This window comes from Lethenteron reissneri, chromosome 25, assembly GCF_015708825.2.
Source record: "Lethenteron reissneri isolate LAM-NWPU_2019-01 chromosome 25, ASM1570882v1, whole genome shotgun sequence".
Taxonomy (NCBI): Eukaryota; Metazoa; Chordata; class Hyperoartia; order Petromyzontiformes; family Petromyzontidae; genus Lethenteron; species Lethenteron reissneri.
Genome location: NC_083803.1, coordinates 8,121,908 through 8,139,572, shown reverse-complemented (window position 1 = coordinate 8,139,572; position 17,665 = coordinate 8,121,908). Strand labels below are relative to the sequence as shown.

At 39.4% G+C, this 17,665-nt stretch overlaps 1 protein-coding gene across 2 annotated transcripts; it reads right to left on the bottom strand.

The window, feature by feature from the left end:
• Positions 1-385: 385 nt before the first annotated feature.
• On the bottom strand, positions 386-17,432 carry ESF1 (ESF1 nucleolar pre-rRNA processing protein homolog). Of its 2 annotated transcripts, none has more exons than XM_061559184.1 (14): positions 17,300-17,432; positions 14,280-14,898; positions 13,751-14,064; positions 13,344-13,457; positions 11,908-12,029; positions 11,423-11,575; positions 9,523-9,637; positions 8,210-8,354; positions 7,415-7,627; positions 5,201-5,343; positions 3,836-3,914; positions 3,396-3,487; positions 2,366-2,515; positions 386-1,945 (listed from the first exon to the last, which is right to left on the bottom strand). In XM_061559184.1, exons 2-14 carry the CDS (start codon positions 14,836-14,838, stop codon positions 1,637-1,639), a joined length of 2,508 nt encoding a protein of 835 aa, XP_061415168.1. In that variant the 5' UTR covers positions 14,839-14,898; positions 17,300-17,432; the 3' UTR covers positions 386-1,636. The 2 variants fall into 2 exon arrangements, with proteins under 2 accessions (XP_061415168.1, XP_061415167.1); XM_061559183.1 differs by having other exon boundaries at positions 387-1,945; positions 3,836-3,920.
• Positions 17,433-17,665: the final 233 nt, after the last annotated feature.

The following is a 17,665-nucleotide window of genomic DNA, read 5'->3' as shown; positions in this document are numbered from 1 at the left end:
TAAGAGACTGTCACAGACGACGGCAACGACGCCACACCTCGACACTGCTTTCTTATGCGAGATGCTGCAGCGTTTGCAGCAAACACTCAACTTAATGTTGGATTTACAAATGTAAAAAAATGTACACCCATCATGAAAAATGAAAGTATCATCAACAATTGAGCATGTATAATACATTCCTGCGGAGTGAGCTGGTAGGAACGTTGAGTTGCTCGGTCAATGGCCAGGGTCAACGGCGGCGTGGTGTATTCCGCAAATATGCCCGACTGTGAGGACGGGCACCAGCCGGCGTGAGTAGGTTAAACGTTGAGTTTTACAAGGGCACCACGGGGTGACCAGCCCCTCCCCACCCCTTCCACCCCCCACCCAGCCCCTCCCTGCACGACGGACACAATAATCCCCTGTGGGCTGGTGTAACCAGGAGGTTCCTACCAGTATCATCTACTAGCATTTCCTTTTCAGTCGTCCAATGCATGTTTGTTGCCGACGACTTGGGAGTATTGCACCTGCGTCTCAGCAACCGGTCATTTTTATTACTATGTAAAGTATTTCAATTGATTTTTTATTCCTTATACTTAACCCTTATTCTACAAAAGATGTTCATCTCCTCCCATGAATGTTATATGCGTGTACCTGACTGAATATAACATTTGCAAGAGAGCTCCGGTACACTTTTGCACGCACACAGGAATCGACATCACTAAAACAAAATCAAGTATGTTTTTCATAGGTTTTGACAATGAATGTAATGCACATTGATGTGCTCTGCCATTGGGCGTGTCGATTGAATGGTTTCCTTCGACATAAAAGACTTGCATTTCGGATTGAAGTCGTGCATCTGTTGCCCAAGTTTCCTCCCACACAGCAAAACCTCCAACTGATCTCGAGCAATGGAGAACACGCTGCATCAGTAAACACTCCCAGGCACCTCTACAAAGTAAAAAGATACATCTAAAAGGGCATCTGTACATGTTGGCAAAGTTCCAATGGGAAGATGTGTCTGCAAAACCATGAATTGCACGAGTGGATTATAAGGGGTGGGGGGGGGGGGCATTTGCAAACGATCAACCAACCTTCATAGATTGTGGGATAATTTGAATCGGCATTTGGAAACAAGAGAAACGCTGCAATTTTGATCTTTTCTGTTTATTATACGATTTGACATAAAAATTGTTACCTTTTTTGCATGTAAATGTAATATCTATCCTGCCCCCTAACGAATCTCTTGTATTTGTATACAGCAGTATCCTTTATACATTTTTACAAGACAAATCAAACTACATTGTTTTACTGCTATAAGATGCACAGCTTTGAAAAATTACTTGGTATGTAAACCTAACAATAACTTGCAGATATTAAAATGTATCGGATTTATCTTCTTGGTTCTTTCGGTAAAGTCATGTTCTCCACCTGAAGACGGCTGCTTGCGTTGTGGCCGAAACGTCGTGAGAATTATTTTATGTTTTATTTTTATTATTTTCCTTCTACGTGACTTTACCGAAAGAACCAAGAAGATGAATCCCTGCAGTCACGAAAGCTTTAAATCGAAAATGTATCGGATTTGTTTATCGTTTGCCGTGATTTTTTTTTACGATATTCCTAGTTTTACGAGCCAAGTATGCAACCGCGTTGGTCTTCACATCTTCTTCTTTTTGCTGGCATGAAACTGTTCCGTCTTACTTTTCACGGATTTTATGAGCAATGAAAGGGCAGGGTCAACTCCCTTCTTTTTCTCATCAAGGCCCTTTGCTGCCAGTGCCTCCACTTCTGAAGGTTGGTGCTGGAGGCCACTTAGTTTCTCTTTTTCCTGGAGACGCCGCTTGCGTCCTTTCTCCATTAACAGTGCCTCTGTGCCTTTAGTTTTCCGAAAACTGGAGTCCGACGGGTCGATGTTATACAAGTGCGACGTGTAGACGGCAGTGAACCTTGGATCTTCCACATCGACCTTGGGGGGATGAGGTCAGAAGAAGTGGGAGTTAATTACATTTAAAAGTAAACGATACAAAATTGTGAACGACAGTGGTGCAATGAGTACAAACGACAAAAACTCGACACATTTGTCAAAAACACTGCCCTAAAAAGAAGACAAAAACAGGCGACTTTATTTACTGTTGGATTTTTAAAGATAAAAATGAAAGTTAATATTCTCTGACTGCTGCAAAGTGGTAGTTATCACAACCTTACGTTTCTATCATCCATAAGCCAAGGATCCATGAGAATCTAAGTCCAGCAGTATCCACCCAGTGATCACGTAAAGTAAATACCTGAATGTTGATTTTTTTTTATTAAAATCACACATTGTGACGTCATGTTGTCAAAAGCACAAGAAAAAAAATATCTGAATCTAATACGAAACGAGCCTCACCTGAAAAGTATCTTCTTCAATCACTTCCCTCTTCTTCAGCATCTTCTTTTTCTTACGCTTGCTCACGTTTTGTTGATCAACAATGTCATCATAGTTGAAGTGTTTCTTATCCTCCTCCTCATCATCCATCATGAGCAGAGCCAGTTCAGCCTGCACATGCAGTACGCACAAATACCCATGTATACACACGGATCAGAAATGTCAAACATAGAGCAGGCATTACACATTCCCGGAGACGCATATAAAACCCCATTGAAAGCTGCACTCTACCATTTACGTCATAACACCTGTCTTGGCTGCAAGAGTCACGCGAACCAATTACGTGTAATGTTTACAAAGTTTCAACAATCGATTCTTGAATACACAATTCGAAGTATATAATCCGACTACGAGAACGATATTTAATTTGTGCATCATTACATGCCGACTACATGCACTGTATTCCAACACGAAGGCTTTCTCACACCGTATCGGAGTCATGGGGGTTGGTTTAACCAAACTTCAACCACGCAGGTTCATGTGGAGTTGCTTAAGAAGGAAGTGTTCCAGAATCGATTACAATATCACTCGTCACCGATGTTATCTGGGGCCAGGAATCAAATTCAGTTTGCCCGGTTCATTAGTGCAGTGTGCAAACCACTGCCACCACAGTATGTATAACTGGTTTGTATAATATCATTATTCTGATACTATGAATGATAATTTACCATTCATAATAATACTTGACTGTTACAGAATAACTATATATCGAAATGTTTTTCAATAACTATCGCTCCTTCAAGAGGTTGCATGGGATAAAAGTCAAGCTTTAGAGAAATAATGAAAACATTGTGAATAAACAGAAGGCATGCATGAATATATTTCAGGAAATCCACACAATGTGTATGCATAGCATAACAAATCCACAAAGAATATGTTCCATACAGAGTTTTGGATTCGTTTCATGACGAGAATTCAAGTCGAAATTCCACCGGGCAGAAAATCCCACATATATGAATAAAATCAAAGACAGAAACTCATCTGAATGTACCTCCTGTTGAACTCTTTCAACAGTTTCTTCTGACGTCAATGCTTGTTCCTTTTTTCCCTTTGTCTTCTTTTTCTTTCCCTTCTTTGATGCTTCTAAAAGTTCAAAGCAGATCATGACAATAATAACCCGGTTTTCATGAAAAAAATACTGCAAAATATAAAATTAAAGTGGAATATTTTCACCTAGGCCGATGAAATGTATTTCTTCCATAACTCTACATTCAATGAAATTTACAAAACTACACATATCCTTCGAATGTAATGTGCCAAAAGTTGATTTGTACCCACAAATTTCATGGAAAAAATGCCAGATAAATTAACATCTGAGTAGTTCACTTCGTTCAGCATTTTATTCAATTGTACTATTTTTGTTGGGAAACACTTTATCAAGTTTTTCATAATCGGTCACGCGAAGTGCATCCAGGTAAACCTAAATCATACCTGTTCCTTGGAGTTCCTCTCGATGAAATTCATCGCTGAGGTCTACATCTGGAGGGAGTTCCTCATCACTCACCAAATCCTGGGTCTGGACACAATGAAATGGGGAAGCCACAATCGTATCAAGAGTCAAATATCCAATCCAAACACGGTCCAATACAGCACTCTTATGCATCCTCTTGTTGTACTGGGTGTTGCTCTGCACCATTTCGCTCCACATGCTGGAAGCTTCTTCACGAACTATAATGAGGAGCTCACCTTCTCCCTCGATTGGGAACTACTCAACTCGGTTCCTGAACACGCTCCGAGCATGTGGAGTGAAACGTCGAGCATCACGACAAACGGAAACAACCCGAGAACAGATCCAGCAATGACCGGGAAAACATTTGCAGTCGTATACAACACAATTTTCTTTTAATGTATTTCTAAAACATACAAATAATAATTACATCGATGCAGAGAAGTGGCAGTTAAGCATCACGTGTGGGTGATGTAAATCGTGAGTATGTGCATTACAACAAATCTAGAAATACTATAAACGTATAAAAACTAGGCAGACATTATAGAGGATATAACAAATAGGAATTGCATCCAATAAAGGCCCATTGGTTTTTAAGATTTGAACAGAGGGACAGTTTGAAATTCAGAAGGGAAATGGACTGCTCCAAATTCTAAAGAACCACTGCGACAGTGGATGGGACGTAATCTGAGTGTTATTTGGTAAGGAGGAATAGAAAAACTTGAGGAGAAAAAAAAACACGGGATATGTTATTGTGTAAAGCAAGGAAGAATGTTGCTGCGATTCCCTCATTCCCAGTGAAGGTGAACCAGAATCAAAAAAAGTTCACACAACACATGGTCCAGGTAATGAATGAGCAATTCAAGGTTATGAAATTCTTAAAATTTATCGATGCAAAATAAAGGGTGTGATAATATTTTAGCCATCGGAATAATTATGAAAATGTATACATATTAAACTCTAGATCAGCGGTCGGGAACCTATGGCTCGCGAGCCATATATGGCTCTTCCGGTGACGGCATATGGCTCCCAGACAATTTTGAGTTGAAAAAAATAAAAAAATAAAATCAGTTTGGAACTGATTTTAAAATACTTGTGATATTGCTTAATAATACTGTGTCTTTTTAAAGTAAACAGAAATTAGTTTTGAAGATAAATTTCACGGGTCACGGGTCCCGTGACCAGAAGTCGCATTAAAAGTAAGACATATTTAATTTATTAAACGTTAAAAATACTATATGGCTCTCAATGAAATATATTTAGAAATATTTGGCTTGTATGGCTCTCCCAGTCAAAAAGGTTCCCGACCCCTGCTCTAGAAGATGCTCGGCATCGTTATGAATGTCAACCTGCACGTCCTTGTGTTTCTTCTTTTCCTCTCGCTTCTGCCTTTTCTTCTCCTTACGCTTTTCCAGATACTGCTCCCAAGGGGTCAAAGCATCCTTTCCCTCCAGCTTCTTCTTCACCATCTCTTCCGCCGTTTCCTTGAGACCTACGTCAACAATATGAAGAATGTTGCATATCAAAGATTAATGGATGCAAGTCGCAGCAGCACCAGACGATCGGTGGCAACGTTATCAAAAAGAAGTCAGGATTGCATTTTTTCCCAAAAGAATCGCACGCTATAAAAAAGATTACTTGCAAAAATCAGGAAAGCTTAATAAGCATACAACACATAATACCCAAAAGTTCTCAAATATTCGCATTGGTTCAAGCAGCCTTAATGAACTCATTAATATGTTTACAAAGTTCAAAGAACACTGGCTCTTCTCAGAGGACTTACGTAATGTGTAAACATTGTGGCACATGCCCTGTTAATTCACACAGGCTGCACAATTCCTTTCAAGCCTCAAAAAGTAATTTACTTACCAGCAGTGAATGACTGGTGCAGTTGATTGCTCTCTTTACAATGCACTCATTTCCAAGGCCCTGCTAACAACACCCCTAGTATATATTTTTTAGGCTTAGATGAAGGCAGCTTCCGAATATTTAACAATATCACGTGAAAAGTAGTGCGCTTTTACTCCCTTGCTGGGGAAACACTATCATATCCAAACATTTAAAATTCCTAATTGCTATTAAAATGCCAACATTAACCTCATGAGACCAAAATAAATCCTGCAATAATCACACAAGATGTAAACCTCTTGTTTTTCTATTCAAGTAAAAGTCAGAATTAGTAGGTTCCATGCAATGTTCTGAGGGCAGAAAGCAGCATACCAGAAGGGTTTTAAATGGACACTTTAGTTTGCAACATTTAAGCTAACAAAATCTAGCATAAATGTTGTAGGGGGGGGGACAGTGGTACAGTGATTAGCGCACTGCACTAAGAAACCTGGTGACTTGCGTTTGATTTCTGGCCACAGCTAACATCAGAGGCGAGCAATATCTGAACAAGGTTCTGGGCTCCACCCCTCATTTCACCAAGCCACACTGACCAGCATGATAAAGAATTTTCTAAGATTCCCCCACGACTCTTTAAATGTGGCATTAACAAAGGACACAAGTACTTCATTCTTGCTTTCAGCGTTAACAGTGCTCATGTGGACGCAGCCACAAAATATAAAAATGACAATGTATTAAGCAACTACCACTTGTGAAATATTGTGGGACGACCACAATAGTTTCTAAATATTTTAAAAGTCAATATTGTTCACATCAACTGCACCCCCTTGTGAACAACTGGCAATACTGCAAGCGTAAGCCAATTATCAAAATGATGACTTGCTGTACAGGCGAAGATTCAGGTAAGAGGCCTCGAATCCAGCAGTGCATTAACAACGGCTGACGACAATGATGATGAATTGCTGGAAATGTCAGAGATTGCTCGAGTGGTGCATTTTTTTCTAGAGAATTAAAGCACAGTAGCACGTAATCAAAAAATATTTCAGAAAGGAATAATGAAATCTAATTTTCTTAATGAGGTAGCAGTAGCGCAGCGGCGAGTGCCTTGCACAATCATCCTGGAGACCCAAGTTCTATTCCTGGTCATGGCTAACTCGCACTCAAACAAACCCGATGAATGACAAAGCATGGGTTAGGACTCCATCTACCAGAAAATTGACAAAGGACTGTCAAGTTTCATAAAGTTATTAGTTCTGATAAAATATGCTTCCATGGTGTTAGCGCACTTAAACTTGCAAATCAGAGGTCGCCGGTTCGCTGTCCTGTTGCGGCAGTTGAATGAGCAAGTTTCTTAATTCCCCCACCTTTGTCTACTCAGCAGTACATGGGTATAACCACGACGAGTCGATCGGCAGGTGGGGTAAATTCCAGGTAACTTCGACCTCTTCCAATAAGTCTGGCCAGCGGGGGGAAGAGTAGGCCAAAAAATAACCTTTAGAGGAACTCTTTATTTGGAGTCCCTTCTACCAGCATTGGCGTGAGCGAGTAAATTCAGGGCTCTACCTTTACCTTCCATTACCACAAACCGTTTTTTGGGTCGTTTTACAGAGACTTGTAAAACCACCCAAAAAACGCGTTAAAACTATTTGGCGACAACGTTTAAAAATTCTAAATTAAGTCTCGAAAATTGGTACCACGTCATAAAAGTAACATTTTACCTGGAACCCAGGTTATCTCCATCTCCATGTCCCTTTCTTCCGTTTTTTCCTCGTTAATGCCCTTAAGCAGCTCCCTGTATTTGTTAATCATTTCCTCCTCGCTAACTTTTTTATTTTTTTTCAAAGACGCAGATTCCGATCCGGATGGTTTCGCATTCAACTGCGTGACTTCCTCTTCACCGATATCCTCTTGAGGTTCCTGAATAAAATCATCTGAGGAAAAAAAACGATTAAAAAAAAACATTAAGTGATTTGTCTTCATGGAACATTCCATTTGGTATAAAAAAAATTACAGGAAACATGAAGGCAATTGTTGTTGCAATATATGCATTACTCCTAGTAAAAACTCTTGAGCACAGAAAACTAAAAAAATGCATAGAATCTCTACCACTGTTTTGTCTCATCCAAATTCTGTCGAACCACCGCACTTGCAGGTTATAACAGCTCTCTTTCTGCTTCTCTCTCCGCACACTGCTCGACTTAGGAATTCCCTCCCATTGTCCCTTTTCCCAAGTTCTTATAAGCTTGGTCAATTCAAGAAACGTATTCATTTGATTGCAATTAAATAATGCAAGCGGTTTGATGTTTTGTATCTTTGGGCATGTGCTTGGCAATTGTGATTTAAAATAACAACAGGAGTGCGTCACAATTAATACAACAGTTCTATAAACAAACAATAATTGACCACAATATTGTTGAATATCTGTTATGCAGGAAGCCCATTATCATCAGTACTGCCGTTGTTACCAATTGCCCTGTATGCAAAGCACAATGGTTTAGCAGAAAATATCTTACTTGGTTCCTCATCCTCATCATCATCCTCACTGGAGGATGCTAGGTATGCTTTAACATCCATTTCCAATATTTCGTCTTTTGTGAAATCTCTTTTCATGAGCGTTTGGACCCGTTCATGATCTGTTTCCTCCCATGTCAACTCCACCTAGACAAAAATACAATTGTGGTTTTATAACGTGCAGAGGAAGCGGATTCACATGTGTTTCAGTACTGTTTGTTTTGCTCGAGGCTGGCGAGTCTACAAAAGCATTACGGTTATTAAAAGCACTTCAATGACCTTTTCAACATTTATATGTGATAGATGAAAATCCTTGTGGTTAATGTAAGCATGATTCCTTGCAAAAGGTGTCAGTTTTGTTGCCAGAAAAAAAGGGGAAAAACCCTATTAGTATATTTTGGTACTGGCAAAGGAGGTCCCATGATGAAGCTGCTCACCCCGAGCTCTGATTACTCTGGTAGTGCGTTGTCTTTGAACTGTGCGCCTTTTGACGTCATCTGGTCGAACACAATATGAGACTAGGCTCTAAAGAAAGCTGTCTCTGGTGTGGACCAATCAGTTTCAAAGACAATGCATAAATTATCAGAGTATTGTTTTTTGTTTGCATTTGACTGCAAGTATTGTGGTTAATGTAAGCATGATTCCTTGCAAAAGGTGTCAGTTTTGTTGCCAGAAAAAAGGGGAAAACCCCTATTAGTAGATGAAAATCCTATTTTACTATTAAACAAAACAAAAAAACATCATAGGTGATATTTTTGGGCAATGATCATCTTATTCAATAATATTGCAAGTAAAAGTCCTCGCTCAACGAGTGTTCACACAAGGCATATTTTCTAAAACGTGCTTCTTCCATTAGGGAACACTTTTTAATCAACGTAGAATGTGCCGTTATAACGTGGAAAACGCCCCGTTATAACGTGGAATACTTTCTTGAGCTGTGCGGCTGAGCAGTGTGATACAGTATGCGGAATGATACAGTAATGCGCCGTGGACCCTCAAGTTCTCTGTCCCGCCATCTTAATGTGTACACATCATATCTCGCCCAACTTTATCGTTACATTATTTATGGTGAAATAGTTTTCGCTTAACGCATTCGTCGCTTCACGCGGCACTTTTCAGGAACACACCGACCGCGTTAAATAAGTACATTAACTGTATTTCAAGAAAATAGAACAAAACTTGCAACTCATAATTCTTGTGCTAGTTACCACCAAGAAAAGCCACAATGTGCGAAAGTAAAGCTAGGAAAGCAGTCTCGCGCTGTGAATGGTTACAAACAACGATCACACACTCCACGCTCTTGTGCAGCTGTCACCTTTGACATTCCAAGAGCAGCTGAAGTAAAGTGCTTAGGTTTGTATGACTCTGAATCCACTTCAATAGCCGAGTCCACTGGCTCATCATCAAAGGTCATGCCATCAGGTATAAACCTACAGAGCAATGGAGGGGGAAAACATCAATGACAATGATAGCTCTCCCATGTGCTTTCGTGTTGTGAAGCATGCAGTTCGGCACAATGCCCAACATTTCGTTCCAATAGCTGGCAGCTTCTTTATAAACTGAATAGGGCACAGCTGACAATATTCCTCGATTATATTACATGCAACTGTAAAAACCTACGTAGTAATATGCATCACAATTAAACACATATGATCGTTAACACCGATTGAGAGAAGTTAACCTTGGTAAAACTCGTTTCTCTGGTTCATGCCACTACCCCCTGGTTAATTGGTTAATCTTAAAAAAGTTAACCCGTGAAAACAAAGTTTTTCACTATAAATCCTTTATATGCGTGGCATCGGTTTTATTTTATTATTCATTTCTGTTTTTCTTGAGTAAGAGTTTCATTTTTATCACATTGGTCTTTTAAATTAAATATGAAAAAAAAATCCTAAAAAGTGGAACATTTTGGAAAAAAAATTCACGAAAATAAATTGCCACGCACAACGAGTCTGTGTGCAAAATGTTAGCTCAATTGGATCACGGTAAGTGGGTTAAAAAACGACTGAAAGATTTGCACGGTCGTAAGCGCGCAAGCAAGCAAGCAAGTGAACTTAATATAAAGGATTTAAAAATGAGCAATTCCCACTCAGGTCATGACATGTGATGCAGATAAAACAGTCAGCTTGAAATAATGGCTCACATAAACATTTAATTATAATGTAATATCAACTTGAAACCAGCACAGCATTTGCTCACTCTCAAAGGGAGCAAACGACTCGGAGGCACGAAGAACCATGGACAAGTAGAGAAACTAGGCAGTGAGCCCGCACTTCCAACAATTTCCTAGACTTTAAGTCAAGTAATCAATGATAATAGGTTTTCCCCTTTTTTATGGCAACAAAACAGGTGTTAAAAGATGTTAAAACACCAAACTGAAACCTTTTACAAGGAATCATGTCTGCATTAACCACAATGCTTGTGGCCAGAATGCAAAAAAAACACTGACAATATATGCATTGTCCTTGAAACTGATTGGTCCGCACCAGAGACAGCATTCTTTTGAGCCTCGTCTCAAACGGTGTTAGACCAGAGGACGCCAAAAGGCGTACAGCCCAAAGACAATGCACTATCAGAGTAATGAGAGCTCGGGGAGAGAATCTACATCATGGGACCTCCTTTGCCAGTACCAAAATATGATAATAGGTTTCCCCCCTTTTTTCTAGCAACAAAACAGGTGCTAAGATGTTAAAACGCCCAACTGAAACCTTTCACAAGGAATCATGTCTGCATTAACCACAATGCTTGTGGTCAGAATGCAAACAAAAAACACTGATAATATAATCAATGTTTACACTTGGGAGGAAATCAGAGCGCATGGAGAAAATTCACACGGGTTTATCTCAAGAGCTTTTAAGTAAAAACACAATTCTAAATAAGTACTGTAAATTGCATTTTGCAATATCTCCGTTTTGAGTCTTCCATGTACACATTGTGTACTCACTATTGAAACGACTGTTCAATATCTTCAAGCATTGGAAGCATGCAAGCTATCTAGACATTCTTCTCCTTCATTCCTCACTCCGATGCCAAATTTCATTATAAACCTCTCAATACTGTTCTGTTTTACTACAATATACATTGAAGTCACCCATTACAGCGTCAGGGTGGGCACTGTGGGAAGAGTGGGGGGAGGCCTTCCTCCAGCAGTCGATAGGTAATATCTGATCAACACGATGATAATTATGAAGATGTATGCTTTAGTATCTACTTACCTAAGATCAATGAAGGAAGAACTGGCTTCATATTCCATTCGATCACAGCCTTCATAAATGGCAATGGCAGTTTCTGGTGAATCGCACTGAACCACAGCGTAAAAATACTTCAGTCTGTTAAACTGGTACTTTCGCAATTGTTCTTGGAAAACTCTGTAAAAAAAGATTTGTTTGAAAGAACGAGTTCAATTTATAAAAAGCAATGTAAAAGTATCGTTTGAAATAATCCACAAGATGCATTTTAATTCCAGACATTTTTAAAAGAATGTGATGGCTTTGTAGTTTGGTGGATTATCTACATAAAGCAATTTTCAACTCTAGCATGACTCACTAGCATTTACTTGACCTTTTATTTAAAATATTTTAATCATGTTTTAAAAAACCAGCACAAAACCAAAGTATATGGACGCTGGGAGATCGGTAATCACGTAAACAATCCACTGTTAATATCCAGCCTTGACCTAGGAAAACAACAGGGCACTTACTCATCCTTGGCATTGAGCTGGGAGTCTTGCATGTCATCTGGCAGTGTGTTATCTGCCAGCTCAGCAGGCCCATGTAGCTTCTCATGCTCCATTCGCTCCTTGCCATACTCTGATGGGTAAATCTGACATCACAGTATGTTTTATTGATTTGATTTTATCTTATTTATCCAAAAATCCACATCTTAAAATACATATTTCAGCACCCAAAGTGGAAATTGTGAGAATGCCGAGATACAATTTGCATTTATTTATGTTACACGAGTGAAAGGTGAACGTGCAGCTCTGCAATTGCTTGTGTATGCCATTGCTGGCAGAAAGGCCTCCACTAGAGGCAATTCTGGAGGTCGACTGGACATCTGTGGCAAAAAAAATTGCTTTATAGCTCTTCGGATTCCTTCAGTATAAAGATTATTAATTCTGTCTACTCTTCCATACTGGTCAGACATATTGGAAAAGGTAGGTGTACCCACACTTCACTCCACCACATGCGACCTTTGGATCGATTGCAGTGTATCCATATATACTGCTAAGTTGGAAGTGGCAGGGACTGCGATTTAAAAAAAACATGCCCATTGTCTCGACTATGAAGAATGAATTGAACTGGCAGACTCTACATAGATTTATTTTTATAAAATGGATATGACAATCCATGTACAGATGCCCTGCTCATTTCCAATGACCCGAGTATTTTTTCTCAATAGTTGATTGAATGTTGTGAAGGCAATGGCTCCACATCTTGCAGAGTGTCAAAATTAAGTATAATGAGATTTGTGGCAAATTAAATGTTTTTGGGGCTTTAAATTAATTTTAGAAATGTATAGCTTATTTTAATTTTAGTGGAATATATTATAAATGTATCACCCCATATTATCCGTAAATTGAAAACATATGGTGTTGTCACATGGCATTCGAGTTTAAATAGATGCACAGTAACATGCTATTAAAATTACAATACAACACCAACAGGCATATATCCCATTAAATGGGTCCACTATTGACACAAAGTTTAAAAAATAACACCGCAGCTGCTTCAATAAATGTTTATTTTGCTATGTTCTTAGTGTGCACGTGCGTGGATGTTCCATAAATAAGTACGTTTAAAGAATGTACCAACAAGAATTCCAACCAAAGCTATGCAGCAAATATATTTTATCTGTGCAGTACTAACATAAGCCAGCCAAATAAAATATTTATAGGAAAGACCTGTATGTTCACATCTTGAAAGGCCCGCACACTTTGATGCTGGGGCCTTGTTTAGCCTTCTATTACATAAAGCTTTAACCCAAAATTGAATACAATTTAAAAACCATATTAAAAGCAACAAACCACATATGGGGATTAAGTTTGCTAAACTTAATATGTACATTACATAATTTCATACGAGGCTGTGTGGAATTCAAATAATGGGAAAATGGCTTCCTTGAACTTTTCAATACCTTGACAGACATGACAACACCACATTTGGGCTTGAAAGAGTCGAAGAGAACCAGCAGATCTTTGGCCTTGATTCTATCCCAGTCAATATTACAGACGGCCAAACGTCGTGTGACCTACAACACACGCAAGTGCAGACACACCAAAGGGTTTCACAAGGATGTTATTACAATATTTATGCCAAAACAAATGTTAGCAGTTTTCCTAAAATTAAATGTTATGAAATATTTTTTTTACAAAGTAAAACAAAATAGACACATAATTATTCTATGTAGATAATTTTGCATGGACAATTAGCGCAGTATGTTGTAAATATTTAAAGCAAATGCTATTTAAATTGTCTTTTAAATCCTGGGGTTCCATGCAACAAGATGTATACATATAAAGGCCAACTATGCAAAGTACTTACATTATCTGCACGTGGTGCATCTTCACCAATCTCTCCCCATGCATGTTCTACCAGCATCTCTGGTTCTTCATTTAACATCTCTTCAAAATCCTCCTCATCTGAACTTGATTCCATATTTCCAACACCGCGAGCTATGTCTGGTTCACTATCATCGTCGTCGTCATCATCATCATCGTCGTCATCATCAGCAGCAGAATCGACTTTTGTACCCTTCTTCGACACGCGTGATGTCACTGCATCTTTGTCATCATTTTCTTCCGCACTACCACGGTGAGATCCGGCACCCTCAAACTTTTCAGATTCGTCTTCCAATTCTGCGATGAAATATAATTAATGTTCTTAACAAATGGAGATTTAAACTCAAAGCTCATTTGTATTTACAAATTAACATTGTTTACAAAAACAAGGTTACAGTTTAAAATGTACAATACACAACACAGACAACTATGTGTATTCGACAAGTATTTGAAAACAACTTTACAAAAAATAAATTAAAGCGCTATATAGATGTATGATTAAGTAACAGTACCTGAAATGTCACCCTTTTTGTTAGATTTCACCTCCTTCACAATGATTTTTTTGGCCTTTTCAATTGCCGACTGAGTCTGGTTTGTCTTCACGTCTGCATTTCCAAAAGTGGTACTGGACAATTGTCCAGTATGTTCAGTTTTTTGGGAAGATATCAACGCCTTTTCTTTTGCTCGTTGTGTCTTCACGAGATTCTTTTTATTTTTAATAGAACTCTTTTTCTCAGATGTTTCTTCATCACCATCGTCGCTTTCAGAGTTTTCGTCTTTCGTAGTTTGTTTTGTTTTGGCTTCCTTGGTATTATCAGAATCAGAGGCATTGTCATCAGAATCGGAGAGCTGGTAAAACCTTTTGAGGTCCTCCTTACTCGTGTGCTGGATGGGCCTACCACGTTTGTCCACCGTGTATTTAAGTTTAAAGCGTTTTTCATTAAACATACCCTGGAAACGTTTGTCAATTTGAATTTTTCTTTCCTTCTCTGGCATTTCCCAAAAGCGTGGGTCCCTGCTGACTTTTTTAAAGCGTGCATCTTGAGAGATTAAGTCTCCCTTCATTGGCATGTTTGCAATCTTTTACTTGCAACTAAAATATCAAGTCTGGATTCTTCACTGCCGGTTTCCCTATGAAAATGCACACACACAAAAAACAATCCAGTTTTAGTTTTGTTACACATCTGACAAACTAGAGCATGATCTCATGTCACAATGTTATTTATCCTACCAGCATTTGCAATAAAAATGAATTCATCTGCTGCAGGGCAGCAAAAACGCAACTATATTTAATTAGTTGTTTGTGAAAACGCCAAAAACACAAGACTCAACTGAGGAAACAAAGTAAACCGTTTCTTGGAATACTTTTCATAACGTTAACTTTGTAAATGCATCACATATGCAGGCCTCGTTTAAATTGAGTATGCCCAATTCATACAAGGTATCGCCTAACACAGCGGTCGGGAACCTATGGCTCGCGAGCCATATATGGCTCTTCCAGTGACGGCATATGGCTCCCAGACAATTTTGAGTTGAAACAATAATTTAAAAAAATAAAAAATCAGTTTGGAACTAATTTTAAAATACTTGTGATATTACTTAATAATACTGTGTCATTTTAAAGTAAACAGAAATTAGTTTTGAAGATAAATTTCACGGGTCACGCCTGCATGAAGCTCAACCTCACCACGTATGAACCAGACTACAAGGCCATCAGCAAAACCATGCAGCACCAGAAGTCGCATTAAAAGTAAGACATTTAATTTATTATACGTTAAAAATACTATATGGCTCTCAATGAAATATATTTAGAAATATTTGGCTTTTATGGCTCTCCCAGTCAAAAAGGTTCCCGACCCCTGGCCTAACACATCTCCTTTGTAAGAGACCTCGGGACAAATAGTTAAGAGGCGAAGCCCTCTAGTTTATTGGTCACGCCACTACTGGCGGAAGAGCCTTCACGAGAGGGGGCTCAAGAGGGTATTTTCGCCGACTGTTCCATGCTGGACAGACGTCTCGGAAGAGGTTCGAGTACCCAGATTTTACACCATCTATACGCGACCTTCGGATAAACTATGGACAAACACAAATCGTAAAAAGCTGTGGATCGGTTTAATATAGCCAACCGATGCAGTGCTTCACACACAATATTCCTTAGCAAAAAAAAGTTATTCCAGTCCAGCAAGTAGGAATGCACGGCCCAGAGCACACATTTTGTCAAAATAGCATCTGCTAAAGCATAAATTATAACACTTTTTGTTAAAATCTGTTGTTGGAATAAGTGAAAACTATATAAAAGGTTATGATGTAATTTATATTTATTGGCCAGAGACCGCTACGACTAACGTTTCACAACCCTCAGATGGCATGAATTTCTGCTCGAGCGTATGGACTTACGACGGTGCAGAGTCTGTGTTTCTCCCCTCTTGAGCTTCTGAAACAGTTTACTTTTTGCAAGGTACAGTACCGTAACCATCTCAAGCACGATTTGTAAAAAGCACACTCATTTGTGCAATGTCATTTTAGGATTCATACGAAGTCCCCAAATGTGTTAAAATTAACATACTTTATGTAATTTAATCGTGAATATAAATCATAGCAGCCCAGCAGAGTTGTCATGATGCACGAGAGTTAACGCAACAACCATAAACCGAACATTTTAACATTTCCCTAAGCGAATCTTAAAACTCACTAACAATTTACCTGGGTCGTACAACTACAGCAACCAACATGCTCACTGGGTCGACGACACAATGCTTGACCGTGTCGGTCATGGGAATGATTTTGTGACCATGTTTCACCGCGCCTGGTCAAGGTGGGTTAAAGGGGGGCTGATTTTGGACAGGTTCAGTTATCCATAATATAGGGGGGGGGTTGTCATTTCTCGTCACCGATGGTAACACTATGTAACACAATTTTTGTTCCTGGGTACAGTGTTATTTTTAATTGCTTATGCCTAAAAAGTATAGAAAATGGCTATTATTCCCCACAAACTTTGCTTTTGTGACCAGGCCTTTACGTGAAGGAATCACCCAAATGCACACCACGTTTTCTCATTGAAAATATGTACATTTCAAAATACCACTGTCCTGGTCACAAAAGCAAAGTTTGTGAGTAATAATAGCCATTTTCTGTACTTTTGAGGCATAAGCAATTAGGAAATAACACTTACTATCCAGGAACAATTAATGTTTGTTACACAGTGAAATACGTGGCCGGGAACAGAACTCGGATAGCCAAGATCCTAAACATGGAATGTAAACGAAGGCCACACTGAAAAAGTAGGAATGCTACGGGCTTTATTATGCGCAAGAATGCCTGTACGTTTAATACGTTACATCATTGTTCACCTCGATAAAAATATAAACAGGAGCGCTGTACACTCAGGCCCTTCTCAAGACGCGCTGGCACTGTACGTGTACAGTGCGGCAGGAACGCCGCCGACACATTGTGAGGGGGCGTTCCTGCCGCACTGTATAGTCGTGGACTCGTGCGTCGTGGACTCGTGCGTCTCGACGTCCACCTGCTGTACCTGGACGTAAAATGAACGTCGTCGTGACCACGCGGCACGCGAACGGAGACGCAACGCGCTTCGGCAGCTGCGCTCGCGTTGCCTCGATCAGGACGCGGCCCTCCACTCCACGTGCGCTCCACGTGATCCGGCGTGGCAGACATGCCTTCCCGATTCGCGTTCGCAGATTCGCGGAATATGCAAAGTGCGTATACAACATTCGGTATTTATATACACGCACTATAATAATAATAAAAAACATTATTTAGGAGGAAAATTGCTTTTGTACCGTTACTTTACACGACACGTATAAAGTTGTTATTTAATTTAAAAACCCAACGCTTTAAGGTTGATGTTTAGAAAAGATCGCTTCCCCGTCAGAGTACT